This window comes from Arctopsyche grandis, chromosome 6, assembly GCF_051622035.1.
Source record: "Arctopsyche grandis isolate Sample6627 chromosome 6, ASM5162203v2, whole genome shotgun sequence".
Lineage (NCBI taxonomy): Eukaryota > Metazoa > Arthropoda > Insecta > Trichoptera > Hydropsychidae > Arctopsyche > Arctopsyche grandis.
Genome location: NC_135360.1, coordinates 33,738,871 through 33,761,220, shown reverse-complemented (window position 1 = coordinate 33,761,220; position 22,350 = coordinate 33,738,871). Strand labels below are relative to the sequence as shown.

The 22,350-nt window shown below is 31.7% G+C and overlaps 1 protein-coding gene across 3 annotated transcripts in view; it reads left to right on the top strand.

The window, feature by feature from the left end:
• The window catches only part of sv (paired box protein shaven), a 108,703-nt gene that overhangs the window by 31,822 nt on the left and 54,531 nt on the right, over positions 1-22,350 (top strand). For 2 of the 3 annotated variants that reach the window (XM_077432284.1, XM_077432283.1), the window contains exons 2-3: positions 4,308-4,714; positions 5,782-5,823. In XM_077432284.1, coding sequence (XP_077288410.1) covers positions 4,471-4,714; positions 5,782-5,823 — 286 coding nt within the window. In that variant the 5' untranslated portion in view covers positions 4,308-4,470. Of the gene's footprint in view, positions 1-3,987; positions 4,715-5,781; positions 5,824-22,350 lie in introns of those variants that run through there. The other variant, XM_077432286.1, reaches the window with a different exon arrangement.

Sequence of the window (22,350 nt, the reverse complement as noted above, 5' to 3'; positions counted from 1 at the left end):
TTGAAACCATTACACGCTAACCACTTATCTATGCTGCTGGTTATTTTACATAGATATATACAAGGAAGACCACAATGCGCCTTCCTGGACAATTAATCAGAAATAATGCAGCATTTTATTATTACATAAATCACTGTATTTCCAGAAGCTGAAGAACACGAAATTACAATTAATTAATTAATTAATTGCAGAATTAATCCATTGAGACATCCATGGATTTAGATTTTTGTACATAATTTTTACAAATTATACACACAATAAATACAGAAGATTTGTGACACCAGGAAAGATGATTTTTTGCCAATTTTGAGGAACCGTTTCAACAATGATCAGATAAATTGGCAAACTCTGATAAGAAACGATCGATTTGGAGTCACACAAACCCCTAAATCTAAATATATACATAAATAGTAAGAATAAATATTAAAGCTTGACGAATGACTATATGTAGATATAATATATTCTTATGTAAATAGAAAGTTAAATAAAAACTACTCATAAATGGGATACTTTAAGTACATACATAGTAGTAGTTGTGAGTTTTCTCAGTAAAACCTCAAAATGTCAATTTCTCAGGGTTTAGTATTCCTCGAGGAATATCGAATCTGAATTGAAAGGGTTAAAACGGTGCGTGAGAAACAACATCTTTCGACGTAATTACAGTGGTAAGTAAATTTGCTGTCGTCGTTGAGTGGTGTGTACCCTAAATACACCACTGGTTTTCCGTACCGTGGAAGGACAATGAGTTTTTTCGGATAACCAGTTTGATACTGGGGGAATAAAAAATAAAATAAAAAAAAGTATTTTGAAACAATCAGAGCTAGTTCGCGGTCTCGACGACTTCACACGCTTAAATTAAACGCGATGGTACAAGAATTAACTTGGGTGTTTCGAGGTTTTAAATTATACCACTACCCAGAATATGTATTATATGTATACAAAAAAGTCTCCAAAGATACGTGTGATTTGGTGCTGGGTTATTATTATACGGCGTGTTGACGTTTTTGTGATGTGATTTGGGTTCCGTAATTGATTATGATGATTTTCACGCTATCGTGGTTATGTTTTGGTTCTAATGGTTGGTTTATTTATATGTTTACGTTATCAACAATTTTTTATGTGCAATAATTTTTCTGCTTGAAAAAATCGTTTATTTTTTGCATAATAGTATATGAAATTCTAAACGCTAGTAGTTGTCTTGGAATATTGATCAATTTTTATTGACATTGATTTTGGATTTGTTTAGGTATTTTTGAATATCATTTGAATTTGTTTCAAAATGAATCGATGCAATTTTTACATACCTCCTTTACGTTTCACATGGCTTTCGTGTCAGTGGTCATTTTATCTCTTATCCGATCGTTTTCATACTTTGCCATATTGCTCATTTTGGTCATCAATATACGTAAATGTATCGTCTGCCATTACGTTGGAGATAAAATATCGTATATAATGCGAAACAAATATCCAGAATCTCAGATACGGTGACGTTTATGACGGTACGTAAGGCTACCATAATCTATATTCAACCTTTTCGCCTTGATATGCTATTTCAGATTTTAATTGTTTAAACGCCTATAATTCACTCTATATTTTATAAAATTTGCTCTATAGGTTTTCGTTATCTCTAATATTTAAATATTTATAGTTTTAACTCTCATATGTATATATATAAATTTCAAATTTGGCGTCTAGCTTCATGTAATGTAATACACGATATACATACATATATTGATTTTTGGCCAAATATGTCAAATCTGACATTTCACTGTATATCTCCTCAGTCGGTTTTATCTGCGAGATAAGTATTCAATAAGAAGTTATGTTGTATCTAATTGTTAATATGATTTACAATAAGCTTACATACATTTAGTTTTTTACAATAAGCTTACATACATACATCACATACAATTATTTTTAGTTATCAGCTGATTTAATTTATTTTCATTAAATCTAATTGAAATATATTATTTTATTAAAAAATGTCATTGATTCTAAAATGAGTTCCATTTAAGCTCAATATGTATGTGTTTATAATATATATATGTATATAATCAAATTATATACTTGGATATATCATTAATATATTGAATGTATTTTTAAAATTAAATAAAGATTCTCTGAAAATGGATATGACTTTAAAATGGAACAATATTTATGAATCGCGTGTATTTTTAAAGCCATTTTAAAGAATGACGTTCAGACTTCATTAGGTATTCGCTATCTAGACTTAAACATTGTACGGAAGTCGTTTACCATTAATTAAACTTAATCTATGCGACTGTAAAAAAAAAACAGAGGTGAGATTGAATGACAAGTCGCACAAAATCGTACTTTAATTCATTATAGTGTAATGTAGATAGAGAATTCAAGGTTTTTAAACAACAGCGATTTCTACGCAACGAAATACATATAATATAATATGTACTATAACAGTTGAGGTCGCGTTGACGGATTCAATTCTGAAATATATGTATTTTTTTCGTTATTATTATATTTCGCTAAATGTGACTCTAATGGCGATTGTTTACAGCAAGTTGGCCAATGTAAGGTAATCGCTAATATGTGTATTATTATTATTTGAGTGAGGAAAAAATGTTGTTATACGTACGCCGCTGTTGTATGACGTGTTTCTTTCGGCTCTTCGACTGGTCGTTGAATGGTGCGAACCAATCCCACGCCCTTGACAGACATCGCTGTATGCCATAAGACAATACCATAGACTCATGGTGCTTCTTAACATACTTACCTAAATGAAAAAATCAAAATTTCACTACAATTCCGAACGCATCGACGTGATTCGTCCCTAACTTTTCCGACTTTTCTTTAAAGCTTTAGCGCTGATTGAACCATCAATACGATCATTTTAAAATAAATAATGATCGTCTATGATACCGAAAGTAATTTTTAATTGATAAAAGTCAATATTTAACCTTTTCCTTAATTAAAAATTGATTTTTGAAAAAAAAAATGTTGATTTATTTGAATTCTTATGTATAATATTATGTAATATCGGTATTATTTCCTGAAATCATTTAATTTAGAAGCAAAATATTTTTTATATATAATTTAGAGCCTTAAGTTATGTGTTTTTACTATATAAAGATAATGTACAATTGATTCCGAATTTTTATTTTCAACTGAAACATTTGGTTTATAATTTAAAATTTTCTCTCTAGTACCTACTCAAATATTATTTAAAAAAATAACTAACTCGATGATTAAATTAATTAATTGACGTTTCAAATGTTAAAAATGACAGATTAAATTACATTTTTTTATTAAAATTATAACAAAATCATTGTAAGCCTGATTTTTTTTAGCACTCTTTTTGATGTCAAATTCAAAAGTTTTTCTTTGATATTATATAAAAATATGTATATAATATTCAAAAAATTATCATTCGTTTCATTTTCTATTTTATATAAACGTAAATTAAATTTTGCACATAAAATAAATTGCCTGGCATTGCTCGGGGGATTGAAGGTTGTCAAAAATGAATAAAAATTGTTCGAATTGTGGGTCCACGGTTTTAATTAGATTACCAAGGAATTGTACGACTAGTTTTGTAGTTCTTAATTTAAAACTGTAGATTTGCATATAAGTTATACGACATACAAAGATTAATCTTTATATGTTTGGTAAATGTATTTGAAAAGTATATTGAAGTGAGCGTGTGTTAAAATTTATTCAAATTATTATTACTATTTTTTTAATTCGTTTGTTTTCTTTCTTTTCTCATGTGAGTGTTAATAGATTAAAACAAATATAAAATACAATGATATGAATAAGCAACACGATCAGATTAGTTCACAAAGCAGATTCGAAGCATCCTTTGTTTATAAAATTGAATAAATCCGACCCTTCCTCCTTATTATCCTCACGGAAAATCAAAACGCTGACGCGTGTCTACTATTAAGTTTCGTATCCGGTTTAAATCCTTCACATATTCAACTTGTTGATAATCTTCGTTTTATTTTGTTACAGATACAACCGATTGGGCACAACACACGATGCAATTTTAACACCATAAAACAAACACAAATGCAACGCGCGCACTTCTCATAAAACGAATTTTAAGTCAAGGTGATAAAACGAAAAAAAAGTCAATCGGTTTCGAAACGGCAATAAATAGATTTCTTTTTTCTGCGTTAAATTTGCGGATTTATACTTAGACCAGAGCTAATGTGGTGCAATCGATCGAAATGCCGTGCAAAACGATTTCATTTGAATAGTACCTACTAAAAAAAAAAAGAAAAAAAAAGCAATGGGGTTACATTTTAAATTGATCTTATTTTCATTTGCAGATAATCTTTGAATTGTGTCCAGTGTGATATTTTATGGACCGATTCGAGAGATAAGTGTATCGGTGACATTTTTGTCGAACATTGTTGTTGAGTGTATGTCAGTGGGTTGGTGTCAGAGGCCGTCGAACTGTGGTCCGCTCGCGGGCCGAGCCCCGGCCCACAGATGATGGAGCTGCACTGTCAGTCTCCTGGCCAGTTGGCGATGCATGCTGACCATCAACAGCAGCAGCAGCAGCAACAACAGCAGCAGCATGTACAGCAGCATCAGCAGATGGTGTTGACGACTGTTGACGGGGTTGATGTGATGATGGCCCACAGCCCTGGCCCTCAGCACCATAAAGTGCTGCTACACACACCCAACATGTCCACGCAGGACATGATGGGTGGGAGTGATCCTGGGGGTGGTGGTGAGTACATTTTCAGTTCCATGCAATCTTATCTGAAAGCACATGATGATGATGATGACCAATTAGAACTGCAATCTACACCTAAAGTTTAAAAATGTGTGCCATAAACAAGCTTTTCTTTTTGCAATTATAAATTCATCTGAACTTGATAAAGTATAACTTCAGAAATAGAATTTCAAATCATGCATAAAATATAATAATTTAAACTGTTAATTAATTTTGTAATTAAAAAAATAAATTAGCAAATGTGTACACGTTCAATAGCAAGCTAAAGCTGGTGCTACTTTAGTATGCGGTCTACCTTCACATATCTATGTACTTTAGTATGCGATCTATGTATCTTCACGTTTTTACTTTAAAATGCTGTCTCACTGTCTCAGTTCTCGCGTGTACCACTGAGACTGAATAATACTGAGCCTAAACACCTTATCTTAAATCAATAGGGCCAACCTCAACTTAACCTAACCTATCCTGACCCTTAAATAAATAGGTGTTGGCTGCTAAGATATATATATTTTTTTAAGTTTTATTTCTTCAATATTTTCACCAAAAAAAAAAACATATCTTAGTAGCCAACACCTGTTTATTTAAGGGTCGGCATAGGTTAGGTTAAGTTAAGGTTGGCCCTATTGATTTAAGATTTGGTTAAGAGATATGTTATGTATCTGCTGACGATATTTTGATAGAAATGCTTCGACAACATTATGGGGCGGCAGGAAAAAACAAAAATTTTAATGAACATTTCGTTGCTACGATACAAATAAAAAAAAAAAATAGTTGATCGCATGCTAAGGTAGACCGCATACTAAAGCCTTTATGCTATTTATTTTTATGAAAACATTTCCAAAATCAAATATAAGTGTATACATATAACCGATTGCTGTTAGCTCTAAGTCTATTATAATATAAAACACACGCAAACTCACAACATCGATGATGATAATGATGTTTGACGGTCAATTTCTAAAACACGCGCTTTTAATTTCGACAAAATTTCAATGAGTTTAGTTTGATAATTCTAAATCAAAATCATCAACAATTAAAAACATCAACATTTTTAATTGCAGAGGACGGTTACCATTCGTCGCACGGCAGTCAGAGTGGAGACGGTGAGTGCATAAACACTTGATTTAAATCTAATTTTTAACACACATCACACCGCCCTGTTTCAGTTCATTTGTATACAGAGTATGTATAAAGGGGATGACACGAGGATATTTTAGACAGCATCCCCCGCATAAATAAGACGTCAACGAGTATACGAATGAGCGATTCTCCAGTCAACCCCGCGTGGCGTTGATAGATAGCGCGACGTACTGTACACTCTCCCCCTCCCCCTTTTTCATTATAAATATTATTATTTTAACACGGCGAAAACCACCGTATACATAAATATGTTATGCGCTGGGGGGGATGATCTCGAGCGAAATTTGACATCGTTGGTCGGGGATTTTTAACCTTTTTTATATCCATTTAGACTCTTTTGCCATTTATTTTGTCTTTCTCAGAATAACTCGATGTTTTAATCGTGGATTTAGCATCGGGAGGTTTTACCTCTATGGTGTTTCAATTTTATTTTCTCATAGATGTTTCAATATGATTTGATTTTTAAATGCTTTTTATTATTACTAAATTATGTTCACAACACATCTTATATGTATTTTAATAGCTACTGATCTACCGATCATTTTCTATTTTACAATTTTTATTTTATTTTGTTTGTAATTTTAGTAATTTGTTAGTAATTGTTTCAATATGAAGATTGTTATGAATCTTGAATAATAACGTTAAGCTATGGTTTGGTATTTGATAGGGCAACTATTATGTCATAGACATCTAGTAGATTTGGAGTACTTTATTGTTGAGTACAAGTGTCGAAATATCGATTCAAAGGGACTTTAGGAATTTATATATTTAAAAAAACAGAAACAAAAATAATTACAACGGATATATGTATAATTGACGCAAAAAAAAGTTTCAAAAAATTAATAACGACAATGAAAAAATAAATAAAAACAAAGATGAAAAGCATTGATTAATGGTAGATATGGAATATATTTACATTTATATTACTTAGAAAAATGATCAAACAATAGAAATTTAAAGCAAGAAAAGGAACAATATGAGGAGGAGTATTGTCAAAAGAAGATTTATATAAAAGGAAATTACAGGAATAGTTGATAGAACGGGGATTAATGTGGAATAATGAAGAATCACGGAAGGATCTGATTCGATATTGGTATAGGATCTTACTTAATAAATAAGGACTATTAATAATATAATTCAAAAGCTTAAACAAAACACAGAAATCATAAATGTTCCCCCTAGATTGTAAGAAAACAAAACGACCATTGTAAAGAAATCTGGTATTTCAGTAGGAATGTAATTTTTTATTTATGCGTTCTATATTATTAATGTTTACTCGATAGAAAGAATTACAAACAGTACTAGCAAATTCCAGATGACTTCTTAAACATGAATTGAAAATCTAGGCTATGTACTAGTACTATGGGATTTAAAGGACTTGGATAGTCTAAAAATGAAACCCAAATTCCAATAGGCCTTGCTTATTATTAGATCAATATGAAAACGGAAAGATATGTAATTTAATATCAAGTAAAAGGCCAATATTTCTTACGCGATCAACCCTACGTAATTGATTAGTGTTGATAAGAAAATTAAACAATATTGGGAATGTATTTTAAATTATTATAACTTGCTTTATAAATAATTTTCCGAGGTAGTAAGTTTTTGTCCCGCAATCAACGAGTTGATTCTTATATAGGTCTACATATTTGAAACAGTTTATATCAAAAAGAAAAGATCATTGCTTTAGCTTTTATGTTTTAACACAGCTTTGTAGTATTTTCAAGTGTTCATAGATATCTCTTCTCGGATCTATAGGAATATTTTAGTGGACTGCTTTAGAGCCCATGTCGTAGGCAAATAATTCACAGTGTAAAAAAATCGGGTTTATTGCGGAAGTCTATCGGATGTTTTTCGGAATCCTTCTCTGTTTTGACCCCTCTCGAAAATTGGTTTCGGATTGTTTGGGGTTTGTTGTTGAAATATCTGAGTGTAATATTTTTATTTTTATTTTTTATTTTATTTTATTAATTGAAAAATCAACAGACAGGATGTACAGAGATAGGTATAAAAAACACAAAAAGTAAATAAATAATATATGTAACACCCGAGTCCAATAATAGATTTTTACAAAAATGAAAAAGATAAATATAAGGAAAACAAATTAAAAAGTAAAGAATAAAGGCATGACAAAATATGTAGTACATTGCATAATTAAACTATAGTATTAAAATATTTGGAAAAGGTTATAAGATAGAATATAAGAAGAAATTGAAATTTACAAATATAAAAAACAAATGAAAAAGGTAAATACAAAATAAACAAATGAAATGGAAAGGAATGAAAGCTATAATATGATTAAATAGCACATTACATAACTAAACTAAAGTATAAAAATAATGGAAATATTGGAAAAATAGAATAGAAGAAAAAATGAATCAATCGGTCAAGATTCTCTTGATGTTAGACCTGAATTGATGTAGGGAAATACCAAACAGATCAACCTCATTCAGCTCTCCGTTAAACATACGATAAACGCGCTGTAGATAAAAATATTTTTGGGAATTAGTATTGAAAGGATCAAGTGAAAAGAGTGTAACGCGTCTAGGGTATCGAACTGGGATTCTGAAATTAACCTTATTCAGTAAATCAGAACAATCAAGGAAACCATTTATGAGCTTAAAGAAGAATATAGCATCAGAATGTCGTCGCCTGACAGAAAGATTGTTAAAAGAAAGGATTTTTAAAATGTCGGAAACAGTAGAATGGGTATAGGTAGGAAAAAGGTAGCGTAAGGATTTAATAAATTTAAGTTGAACTTTCTCAATACAATTAATATGGGATAAATAAAAAGGTGACCAGATAATTGAGGCAAATTCAAGGTGAGACCTTACAAAGGAAAAATAAAGTAATTTTAGTACATAAGGATCATTAAAGGGTTTTGTTGAGCGGAGTAGGAATCCAAGAGATTTAAATGCTTTGTTGGTAATAAAAGAAATATGTTCAGAGAAATCTAGTTTATTATTGAGTATTACACCAAGATCCTTAATAGAAGATGACGTGTTAAGGATTGAATATACATAGCTATGGGCTTTCGAATCAAAACATTTCAACCCTCTATTGCAATTAGCGGTGCTTTTAGTCGACCGCTAACCCGATTAAGCCCGCACGTCGTAGTACCTACATACATACGTATGTACTACTGCTATGGCATATAATTCAATATGTAATATATTATACATAGGTATGTAGTTTCGAATTTATTTTCAGTGTTGAAAGACAATTTTTAAACACTATCTCATTTATAACGAAAGTGAAAATGATTTAATTTGTGACGTTTTAATTTTTTTCTGTGTTGTTTAAAAAGTGAACAGATATGTTCTCTATTCAGTAAGTGAGTGCTTAGGTACCAGTGTCTTGACTTTTTCCCAATAATTCACCGTGTATAATTGTGTTGTTGTTTTTAAAGCTCGAAAGAATCTTTTTTTTCTTTTACACTTAAATAATGTCGAAATTGCGACACGTATTATCCATTTATTAGACAGTCTATAGATATGGTACGGGAAAAATATCGTTAGTGCATTTTCTATCGATGCATTCTTGAAATAGATATACATATGTAGATTTTTGCATACGAAGTAATGCATTTTAGATTTTGTATAAAAACTTCAATGACATTATGTCGTGTGATAATCAATAGGTTGTAATGATTCTAAACGTAGATAAATCTTACATAATACAAGGATGAGAGGTGAAAAATTCATTGTTTTCATAATAATTTGAGAATGATAAAATTGATATTCTTATAAAATATTTCAATGAAAATTTCGTTTACATCTAAAATATACACTCAATTGACATACAGTTTGGCAATAGTCTATTTTTTTTATTTACATGGGTTATTTTTTCCCATTTATTTTTTCTTTAAACGACATCTATGATTAAAAATTGTACGTAAGTATTGTAATTATTATACCTATACAAACATCGATTACCAATCATAAATACATCTATGGACAAATTTGCAGCATTTTATAAATCAGCAAATTTGTAAGCTCAAATTTAACTCAAATTAACGAGACAGGAGTGGGTTTGGGGAGAATTTTTTGGAACCATTTCAATGAAATCAGATAAATTGGCAAATTCTGATTAGGAAACTATCCATATTGGAGTCACATATCCAAGGTCTGGCCAGCAGCACCAGGCCAGGGATTGAACCCGTGATCACTCAGTTGAAAGCATCACACGCTAACCACTGATCTACGCTGCTGGTTAGATCGGTTTCGTTGAATGAATTTGCCGTTTATACTAATTATTGATTAAAATAAATTATTATAATGATAAACGCATGTATTTTATGTACATATGTAAATCTAAGCGTTAAAAGCTCGTATATGTATATGCATCAACTCGACACCGTGTAAATATAAAGCTGTAGTTTATAATCTGATGCGTATTAATTAGATTACTAAAAAAAATATGTAAAAATAGAGATAACATCATTAAGTGCATCTACGTAAGAATGTCTTAGATTTGTTGTATTTGAAAAATCGCACAAATCGACCATCCACCGTGCACAAAGTGTAAGGTAGGGTTATTATTTATTTTTCAATTGTCAAATCGTCAATTTTGAACGTTCGCCGTTTTAATTTCGCCTGCCGCTCGCACAGTTTGGGGATCTCCGGTCGACGTATTGTCTATCCATTATGGACGGGAGTGGCTTCGTTCATATCTCGACGCCGTCAAAGACCGACTTTAGTGGATGCAAATTGGTAAGATACGGTTCGTTATACACTGGTGGGGTACATCTATCTAGATATAACTCTAACTTTGTTCCCGAACAACTGAGGTGGCTTTGTGCGGCGTAAAGACACACCACCGAAACACTTAGCAAATCGCAACTACCTACATACATACATATACATATATATTAACGTATAGTAAAGTAGGCATTTTTGCCTAGATATACAAATATGTATATTTATTAAAATGATCCTGCTTCTGTTGAAAATTTATACATAAGTCGCCTTTTGGTAATGTCTTTAGCTATGTACATATTTGGATAAATCTTACGATTCGACTTTTATACGTGGTTTTATTTATGTATTACATTTTATACCAGGAAAGCCTTACAGGTCACAATCCCAATCCCAATCCGCAATCCCAATCCGCCTTCCTGGCCAATTACAAACAATACACCATTTTTTTATTATACAAGTCGCTGAATTACGAGACACTGAAAACTCGCAAATTAATGAGACATCTATGAATTGTAGATAAATTTTATTGTACTTTAATCATGCTCAAATAGTGGTGACATAATATGTGGAAAGGTTGTTAGCCAATTTTTAATCGGGAACCGTTTCAACAATGAAATCAGAGAAAATTGGCAAACTCTGATAGGAAACGATCGACCTGGAGTCACAAACCAAGATCTGACCAGCAGCGGGACTTGAATATGTATAATATACGACAATTGCATAATTTCCTATCCGTTTATCGCTAAAAACATTCATCCAATATATATAATATATAAAATTTCGAAAAAAATTAGCTCGGTGCTATAATGAAACGACTCCTGTAAATTTGGCATCTCATTTCCTGTCCCCTCTTGCGAATCTCAAGTTATTCAGCGTCTTGAAGTTCACCAAGTTGATTATAAAATGCTGCGAAAATTTCTCCATAGATGTCAGTGTGGATGTTTGTATGAATTGGCAATGTATAAAATGCTTAGGTGTATTGTGTCTGTATATGTAAGTGCACTCGTCGCTTTGGAGCAATCTGTAAAGGCAAGTGTTCATGTTCTATGAAATAAAATAAAATATAAATTTCCGATGACAATACAATAATCCGCATAAAATTTGGATTGTCTTTTTCAAAATTGCTAATTGAAAAGTTTATGAATTGCATTTATATTTGATTATCATTAAATTATACACACACATTGTAAAAATGTAGTATTTTTTGATAGACGAGGTTAGAAAATGAGATCTTTTAAAACTTAAAAATAACTGGTTTTTACAATGTCATTGTCATGTAAGCAAGAATGGTAAGGGAGCCTTTTGATGCTTTGTACTATTATGTACATATGTACGTATATATGTACATAGATATGTTATTACATTTTTAGAACATTCCAACAACACTGTATACAAGGAAATTTTTGAAATTCATCAAGATAGAAATGGATAATGGTTGTTAGTTTTTTTGAATTATTCTTAGTTAGAAAAGTCAATTGTAGTATTTATTAGTATCACACTTAATTCGCACGGTGATATTGTATCTTAAAATTGTTAATATACACATTTACCTACGTATATAAGAGATGTGATTCTCATATCGGTATTATCTCCATATACATATACTATCCCCTCCGCCCTTATTCTTTCTTCTTTATCTCCCCAAATGGGATTTGAAGCCGTCGCTTCTGTCTCATAGCGCATTAGCCGCAATCTCTATGGAAATTATACTTTTCGACGCCCGTGTCATTTGTCATCGTTGGGGCGATGCTTATTTATACGCCTAACCGCATGTCTAACGTACATACATGCAACCTCTTAACCCCTTCACAAGCTCTGTAGTCACGGTATGCATGCTGCAAGGATTATGGAAGAAATTTGCATACTTGGTTTTTTAAAATTAAATATTTCATTAAAGAAAGTTTCGATTGGAAGTTTCATATAAAAATTTTTGAAATAAAATTTTTCAACGTATGAATGAATATATTTTGCCGTTCATTTATTATTTTTTTTTATTTACGATATATTTAATATGATTCCAGAAATCTTTTTGTATATGAATGATTTGATTTAATGGTGTAGTTTGTGAGGTATTCAAATTTGAAGACGCGGCGCGGCGTCTATTCTCGTCGTCTTCCGGCGCGCCTCTGCTCACTATTACATACTCACACACGCGTGCGGCCATTTAAGCATGATATAATGGATGTGTGGAATCAGTGGCGGTACGTGCGGTCGAATAAATGAAAAATTATCGACTGATAAAAGCCGAAAGTCGGATGTTTGTGACTATGTTGCTACCGTGATTTTTTGTCAGCTCGCGGACCAATTTGTTTTATGGCCGCGTAAAAAATCGATTTACCTGTGGGTAGGAGCAGCCGGCCGGGCAGGTGGGGTGGACAGGAAACCTCTGCGGTTTCTTCTTACCGGAATTGTTTCTAATTTCGGTTCGTTTACCCCGATTTTTTCTCAACGAGGCCGTTTGCCGGTGGCCGGACGCTGCGCCGTGCTCTATCGTGACACACCGCCAAAAGAAGACGTGCAAATCAGCACCCGTGGATCAATTAAATGGTGTTAATTATTGATGGTTTTATCATATATATGTATATATGGTGATTATATAATATGACCAGATAACAGTGGTTCTGGTTGATGATTGAAGTGTGAAAACTCCAAAATCAGAATGATGATAATTGGTTCAATTATCTCGATAGTTTCGGGTACTCCTGTAAATCGTTTAAGATCGACCATTCGCTGTAATATAACTTTATATTTTGTATCGTATTACTTCTTACTGTGTATGTAATTTTGGAAATTTAAGAAAAAATGTCCTTCTTTGAAACATAAGTGTACGAATAGAATTGATTTACAAACAATAGTTTCATATAAAGTTGGATGCTTGAACATATGTACATACAAGTATGATGATATTAGGCTTTCTATTGGTACTGTAAATAATTTATTATTTATTTATTTATACAGGTCCCATTTATAAAACTATTAATTTTTAAAACTATATTTATTATATGTAGAACTAGCTGAAACCGGCATGCGTTGCAAACCCACAATAACGTATACAATTCCCGTTCCCGTTCCCATTCTCATTCCCGTTCCCGTTCAATTATATCAATTATCAATTATATCAATTACGTTAAATTATCCCGTAAAATTATAGCTTTGCAGTGACACTCATTCCCGTTTTTTCCCGTTTCCGTTTCGGCAATTTTTTTCACAGTAATCTTCCCGGACATGCATACAACAAATCCTGAAAGTTCCAACGTAATCGATTAAAATCTATATCGATTAGATTTTAATCGATTAAATCGATTAAATGCTAGATATTAAATTCTAGATATTAAATTCTAGATATTAAATTCGAGACACACAGACAGACATACATTCATTTTTATTATATATGGACTATAGATATATGGATATGGGAGACAAAAAGATATCAAATTTATGTATGTACATATACATAGTAATAAATATAGAATAATCTGGTGATTTAATGTTGTTCTAAATTACATATGCATATGTATTATTACATAGTAATCGGAATTGGGAAAAATTAATTTAAAAATCAATTACTTATTTTTTCTTACCGTCGATTTAAAAATATAATATGCGTACATTTCACAGATATTGCTCGTAAAATTCCAATTTAATTCAAACATCATGTAAACTTTTCATTAAAATTTTCACAATCGACAATATACGTATAACAAAGCGTACCTTTTTGGAAAGTCGGTAATTCATTACAAACTGTTCGACTTGAAATTTTAATTAATCGTTTTGAAACGAGTGAACGTACATACAATACTCATATTTTTATTCATTCGATCGCTTACGAAATCGTACACACTTCACGGAAAATAATTTCTGGTGGATAAGTCCGCTTTTTATAATGGAAAAGTTTTCAAAGGTGAAAGTCCGATGATTTTCACGTAAAATTTTCTCTCAGCTTCGGGGTCGTGTGCCGCTTCGGCAATCATCTGATTCTGTGTTTTCGACACCTGCCAGGTTACAGGTGTCGAACCCGACGTCTCAACCGTTGAACCGAAGAAATAATAAAAAAATAAATAAAACAAACCGAACGTCAAATAGTCCGTTACGCACTAATCGTCCGATTTAATCATTTAAATATTATATATATTATTATATAAATATACAGGGTGGTCGACTCTTGTTACCTTGTCTCACGGCAATAGTAGTTTTCCGATGTGACCGGTTCGGTCGTTTTACTAATAATCGAGGATATCGCTTACTGTGAAACGCCTTATGAGATAATTTCCAACATATAGGGTGTCCCGAACCGCACGTCTGTAATTCAATATTCTTATCCGCTTTTTCATTCATCAGAAGTGCTATACATATGTATATAATGGTGTGTAAATGAGTTGGTTCATTCCATTCAAGGCTGTGGAGATTGTTTGTTCGCTGCACGTATGTATGTGTGTATTTATATATGTACATATGTATGTAAATATACAGGATGCGGCGAAGATGTTAGAGATTGTGAAATTAAATTAGTTTAATTGTTTTTACGAATTTTATTCAATGTAAATTGTAAATAATATTATACCATTTACTATTTAGCTTAAAATTAAACTGAAAAAAAAAGGCATTTGTATACCTAGTATTTTAGTGCAATGTATTCTATTGAACATATTTATGTACGATTTTTTAGATTTTTAATGTTTGTCATATATTTAAAAAAAAACTGCATTCAATGTCATTTAAAATTTAATAATTTGTATATGAAAATCTATTAACATGATAAATAAAGAAGTTGTTCAATATATAAAGTCGTCCATTTATCAAGCAAATCTTCGAAAACAAAAGCTCAAGGAAAGCTTTCGCTTGTATTGTTCTGTTGAATTGTTGCAATACAAATCCTCGATCTTATTAAGATAAAAGTTTAAAATTTCAATTTCGAAAGTTTTCCATTCTGTATAATATTTGTTTGCAAATTTTCGAAAGTTCAAATTGAAAGATGTGTAAACATTTTTGAATATGAATATTTGAATTTGAATCGAGATTCCTTATATATTATTAAATATTCATATTATATTAAGTATCATAAAAAGCTCCAAATCAATACCATCATAAAATTGATACGTAGATAAGAGGAAGTTTCGATTGAAAATATGTACTTGACCAGATTGAAAGCAGTCACACATTAATTTGGATAGGTTTGCGGCTGATTTTTAACCTTTTGGACTTTTTTGGAAACAAATTTGATGTATATAATTACCATAATGTTTGATCGAATAGTACTATTGAGTGGGTACTACATACATATGTAGTTAGCGTATTCAAACGATGTTTTATTGATTGATTGATTTTCGATCGATTACAACCGCGATTAATACATATTTTTTACAGATTTTAATCTCACCTGATCTACATACACAACTACATCCACTCTCGAGTGAAATATGTGTGTTTTGGGTGAGGATCGGTGGCGTTAGTTTGCCGCAAACCGCTCATTTCCTGCGCACTTGTTGCGACCGGCTCGAGTATGGGGGGTATCGATTCCAGAATAAACCGCACGGTATATAATATACCCCCATAGACCGATTACAATCAAACACGGCACACCATGTGATGATTGCCGACGATGTTTTACCCTAAGTGGATCGGTTTCGTACAATCGGATCGCAATCTGGAACAAATTCGCCGTTCGAGGAGAGCTTTTGTCGCCGCGGTTAGGTAACTGGTTTTGGTACTCAACTCACGCTGTTGGGGGTTGTTGTTTTATCGAGGTGGTTTTTAGCCAAGGGTGTGTCGGATGATTTGATGAATATATGTATATGTTGTCGGAGTGGGATGCTAATCGATGGGAGAAATTAATGTGTAAAAAAAAAGTTTTGCGCGCGTATTGCTTGATGAATGTGTCTAGGTTTAAACGTTCCCGAAACTGTAACGCTAGACGTAAGTATATTGAAACTTTTTAAATGTATTAAAGTACGTTTGAAGATGTGCTTTAAGTGTGTAATTTCTCCATTCAGCGATTCTCAATAAATATGTGATTTTTTTCATGTTTAAAACTTTTCTTCATAGAATTTTTTTATACCTTACAAGTGTATTGAGTATTGAAATACAAGGCGTGGTCAACTAAGAATTAAAATAATTGTTATTTGTAGCCAATATTAAAATAAATAAAATGGTATTTTCAGTTTTTAAATTAATACGTTGGTTTCACGAAAAAAATTTTTTTCATTTCACTCCCAAATCTTTCCACATATTACTGATTCTTAATAATTTGAGTAACATTGTAGTTTCATTTATATTTCATTGTATTGCTACTTGATATTATGTCAAATATTATAAACTTTTAATTATAACATTTTAATAAACAAAAAAAATATATCGGTACATATAACATCTTTAAACAAGGAAATATTGATATTTTCAAGCTGGAAACCTTTCATTGACCACTACGGTATATGCATAATGATTTATCAATAAACTAATGTTTATTGTGAACTATCACATAAGTGATCTTTTTGATACCCTCAAAATCATGAATATATTTTATTGCATAGTATAAAATTAAGATTAAAAAGTTTTATTTACATATGTTGCGTACTATTTCAAAAAGTTTGCTTTTATATTTCGAAGAAAAAAATGCGATAATAACATGTCTTCGTATTTTTTTATTTATAAAATACGATGGTAACACCATGTTATTTTGTGATATTTAAAACCGTAGATATGCACAGTGGACAATTAGCTTTAGTGAAATAAACTTACATACATAATTTGCGCAAAAGTTTTGTCGTGTTGAATTTTGAATTAAAGGTTTTTCATATAGATACAAGTGTCGACTGATATGTAAATATTATATTTGTTTTTGTTTCGTGTTGGAAAATTTGTGAGAAGATTTTCCGAAATTCCAATTGGAATTTTGTGCATTTTCATTGGAAAATATTTGGATTTTGTTTTTCTATATATTTTTGGGCGATACAATCGCAATCATCTCAGGCGACGATTCGAAAAAAATTCACAGCGATCCTCTTTTTATGAGTTTTCTTTTATGCGTGGAGTGGGCGACGGTGAGGGGGTGGTGATGTTGAAGGGGTGGTGGTGGTGGTGGTGGTGTGCGGTGGATAAATTGCGCTTTTCCCCTTAATCTACGGGTTTTTCTTGCGAATTCTAAATTCCACAAAACCAAGATTACGTTCCACTTTAACGTGGATCGGTCCACATAAATGGAGTTACGGCCGAATTACGGACTTTTACGGCTTTTGTCACGCGCGAGAAAGGGACGGAGAATGCTAGTGTGCGGGCCGCAGAGCGAGACGCCGATATTATCTCACTTTAACCGAGAAACAGAGGTTTTGTACAAAGAAACCGCGCTACCCCATCAGCTTTCAATGCTGCACAATTATATTCATTTTATTTTTTTAAACATACAAAATTTTAAATAGCCAGCAGCATAGCTCGGTCGTTAAGCTTCTGCTTAATTTCATTTATTATTTTATAATAATAATAACAATGAAATGACCAGTGTGACCCGATAGGTTGCCCCAAAGCATCACACACCAGTCTTACAAAAAAAAAAGTAAGAAAATAACAAAATAAAAACAATAAAAATTCCAATCATTCATCTAATTCAACTGTCAAGAAACTAACCAGCTCATCAACATGACAATTGAATAGTTACAAATGCTCATCAATCACATTAAGGATCCGGATAGCCTTTACAAAAGACGAGTTATTGAAAGCAGACGTTTTCGCAGGAATTAACAATGAGAGGCATCGGGTTCGATCCCATGAGCTGACTTCGATTGAAAAAAAAAATTCTGAGTACATTGATATTTGTGACTCCAGGTCGATCGTTTCCTATCAGAGTTTGCAAATTTTTACATACCTCTTATACGTTTCAGTTTCACAAAATTTTGCATCTTATCTGATCGTTTTCATACTTTGCCATATTGTTCGTTTTGGTCATCAATATAAGTATAGGTCTATTAGCTACAGAAGGCGCGTGCACAGTACTCATACAAATGCATTTTTCATATACAGGCTGTTATTTATATATTTTATTTCAACCGATCGTGTAATGTTTTTAAGATCTATGATATAATTTGGGTGGCATATTTATTTAATATTTGAATACGTACCACGAATAAAATGATAAATCGCATTTTTTTAAATTATAAGTAAAACAAACGTACGTATGCAAAAATTAATACGAATTAAAAAATGAGAAAAAAATATAGGATATAAATTATATTAAACAGGAAATAAGTGATTTTAAAAGTGTTCGAATTTTGATAATAATGCAGTCCTTTTCATTATTATATATAGACATTCTTCTTTGTCGGCTAGTATTAAGTCCCGACCGTTACAAAGATAATAAAATAAATTCGCAAAGAAAGCGCTACACTTTGTTGTTTATTTGCTCACTTCAAATTTGTTTACTGTTGGGTGCCTAGACCATCAAAATATTTTTTCATTATTTTGCATAGAATTGTTTGTCGGCTTCAGAATTTTGTAGCCAAGTCAGAACTTGTCATAAATAATAATAAAATAAACTTACAAAAAAAATATTGCGGCGATCTTTAATTCGTTACTTCTTTGCTCGTTTTGGATAGTCTTCTGTTTCTATACAATGTCGTATCATAATTCTTCTACGCCACTTAATTCTCCATCACTTGAAGAATCCATATATTCACTATCAGAATATTCTACTTTTATAATGTCAGTGAAATTGTCCGTTAAAATATCGAGTTTTGGTTCCAGTTCAATAAATTTTTCTTCATGTTTTTTCACATGTCTCCAAACGTCTCTGAATGTATCAATAGTGATTGACTCTGCTTCTTTCCTAAACAGCTCTTCAACGACCTTTAAGTCAAACATGACATTTTTTGAAGCTACTTTACCCTTAATAATGCCCCACAGTAATTCTATAGGGTTTAGTTCTGGGTGGTAGGGTGGTAGGCGTAGTACGTTATGTCCGTGAGCTTCCAAGATTTTATCAAGTACAAACTCTTGATGATTTTGTTTATTGTTTTTTATTATTTCATATAAAACAGGCTTTGTGCATTTTTCTGGATAAGGTATATTAAATTTTCTTAACCAAGCTAGCATGTCAGCTTTTCTGGAATTAGATGTGGGCATAGGTTCTGACATGACATTATGGTACGACGCATTATCAATAACAATTACAGATTGGGGTTGTAAATTTGGAACAAGCTTTTCTTTAATCCATTTTTGGTAATTAATCGCGTTCATATTATTATGATTTGATAATATAAGCTATTTATATAGGATTCATCCGTGTAAACTATAGGGTGGCCTTGCAATCTATACTCTTCTAATTTGGAAAGATATATGGATCTCTTCAGTCGAATTACATTTTTTTCAATAAGTGTTTGTTTATTATTTTTCATCTTTCTCCATTTGAAACCTAGCCTACGAACGATAACTCTTAACGAAGAAATTGCACCTTTAAATTTTAAACTGTCTTTCAAAACTTCTAATAACTTTTGTAGCGTAGATGAAAATCGTAGATAGTTCGCCTGATGACCTCTTGATCAAAACTATCCACTGTAGTTATTTTTGATAACCTTACACGATTTTTGCCCGGTGTCCTTAAAACAACTCGCACAGTCGATGAAGATGTGGATGCTGCTGGATCTGATGACTCTGAAGATATAGGTTGTGTCGTTGATGGCTCCGATATTGAAGGTTGCGATGTTGGCGGTTTATTAGCCACCACAAATTGATTTCGTACTTCACAAACAATTCGCTGAACACTTCTTTTAGAAACACCAGTCGCTTCCGCAGTTGAAGCATATAAATTTTTCATAAAACTATTTCTTTCGTCACTTTCACTATTCACTATACGATGCATGAAATAGTTGAAAACATTATACACAATTTCGCGAGATTGTCCCGTTAGTGTTTTCCCAGATCCAATTTTATTACAAAGCATTTTATTATCATATATCCACTAATTCTAATGAACTAACTCCAATTAACCAATTAGCAAACAATATAAGAACGCGTTACGTCAGTTTGTGGGGGTTGATCGGTGACTGACCAGTGAAACTGGAAAAAATCATCCTGTAGTGCACACTTGATCACTGAGCAAAAATCACCGAGCAATACAAAAAATAATTGTTGTTTCTGTCATGCTCGGAAAGTGGGTGCGTATGAAAGGGACCAACTGATTGTCCTAGAAAACAGATACAAAAAATCTTATTCATATCTTCATGGATACAATATACGTGTTTGTATTGGTACGTGCCAGCTTTCGCTGCGCGAGCTATAAATGTGTCCTCCACCATTGCGATCGTGAAAAAATATCGTATTAGACGCGTTTGAAATTTCTCCTACGAATAAGTGCCTGACGTTTATCTAGCGTTTGTTTAGACTTTTCTCACTTTTCGCCATGTCAGATTTCAATTGTTTAAACGCCTATAACTTTTTATTTTTTCACTCTATATTTTGTAAAATTTGCTTTATAGGTTGTCATTATTCTGATTTCATTGTTGAAACGGTTCCCGATTAAAATTTGCTAAAATCCTTTCTACCTACTATGTCACCACTATTTGAGTATGATTAATGTACAATAAAATTTATGTACAATTCATAGATGTCTCGTTAGTTTGCGAGTTTTCAGTGTCTCGTAATTCAGCGACTTGTATAATAAAAATGCTGCATTGTTTGTAATTGGCCAGGAAGGCGCATTGGGATTACCTGTAAGGCCTTCCTGGTATATGTATGTAAATATATGTAAAAAAAATAATTATATTATATCACACACATATGACACATTTTGAAAATTGAGTTAACTTTTTACTTTATATATGTACGTAGTAACAATAGATGAAGTTTTGTGATCATGCAAAAATTCTAACTCGAGATTTTGACTGATTCGAACTCAGAATCGATCACTTTCGTGATCGTTTCGAAATTGATCATTTTTATGATCTAGAAAAAAATGTCTATGTGTGTGTGTGTATCTGTAAGTCTGTACGTCTGTTAGTATGTGTGTCTGTGTATTTGAGGATGTTTCAGCTTGTGTCTATATATTATAAATAAAAATGTAAATCATTGTGATTAAAATCGCAAAAACAATGTTATTTTTAAATATAGTTTGAAATTATCATAAGTTTCCATTAAAATAATTATGTATAATTTTACACGATCGAAATTATACATATGTATGTATATTATATATCAAAATAAGCGTCCTCGAGCTATGATTAAACACTTTCACCTCGTTCCAATTATTGTTGTGATTATAATATACATATATTTAATGCACTTTTAAATTTTACATTAAATAATCAAAAAACAACCAGTAATGTATTTTACTAAACCAAGCTAATTATTTTTCTCTTCTCCGGTAGCATAAACCAACACGCTGGACTTGACAATCTCTCGTTGCAAAGGGAATCAAATTACTCAACCAGATCACTATCGACACGGACCTTATCAATTTAAGATAAACAGATCTCGTTGAAGTATTATTAAATTAAATTATTGTTTAATTGATTGTGTTATACTAGATAAATTTCCTGATATAGACAGAGTATTGTGCTTCCTTTGTGTATGTTTATGTTTTATTGAAGTTAAAAAAATTAAGCATTTATTTTTTATTTTAATCATGCATTTTTGCGAACGTGAATTTGAACAACAAACTGCTTCATATGAGCGTTGAAGAGAATTACAAAAATGAATAAACATAAAATAGATTAAAAAAACATTTCAGTGCATATGCATTACCCGTCAGTTGACACATGTAATGTCAAATATTATTATTACTTTTTTTTTTTGTAATGCGTGATGATA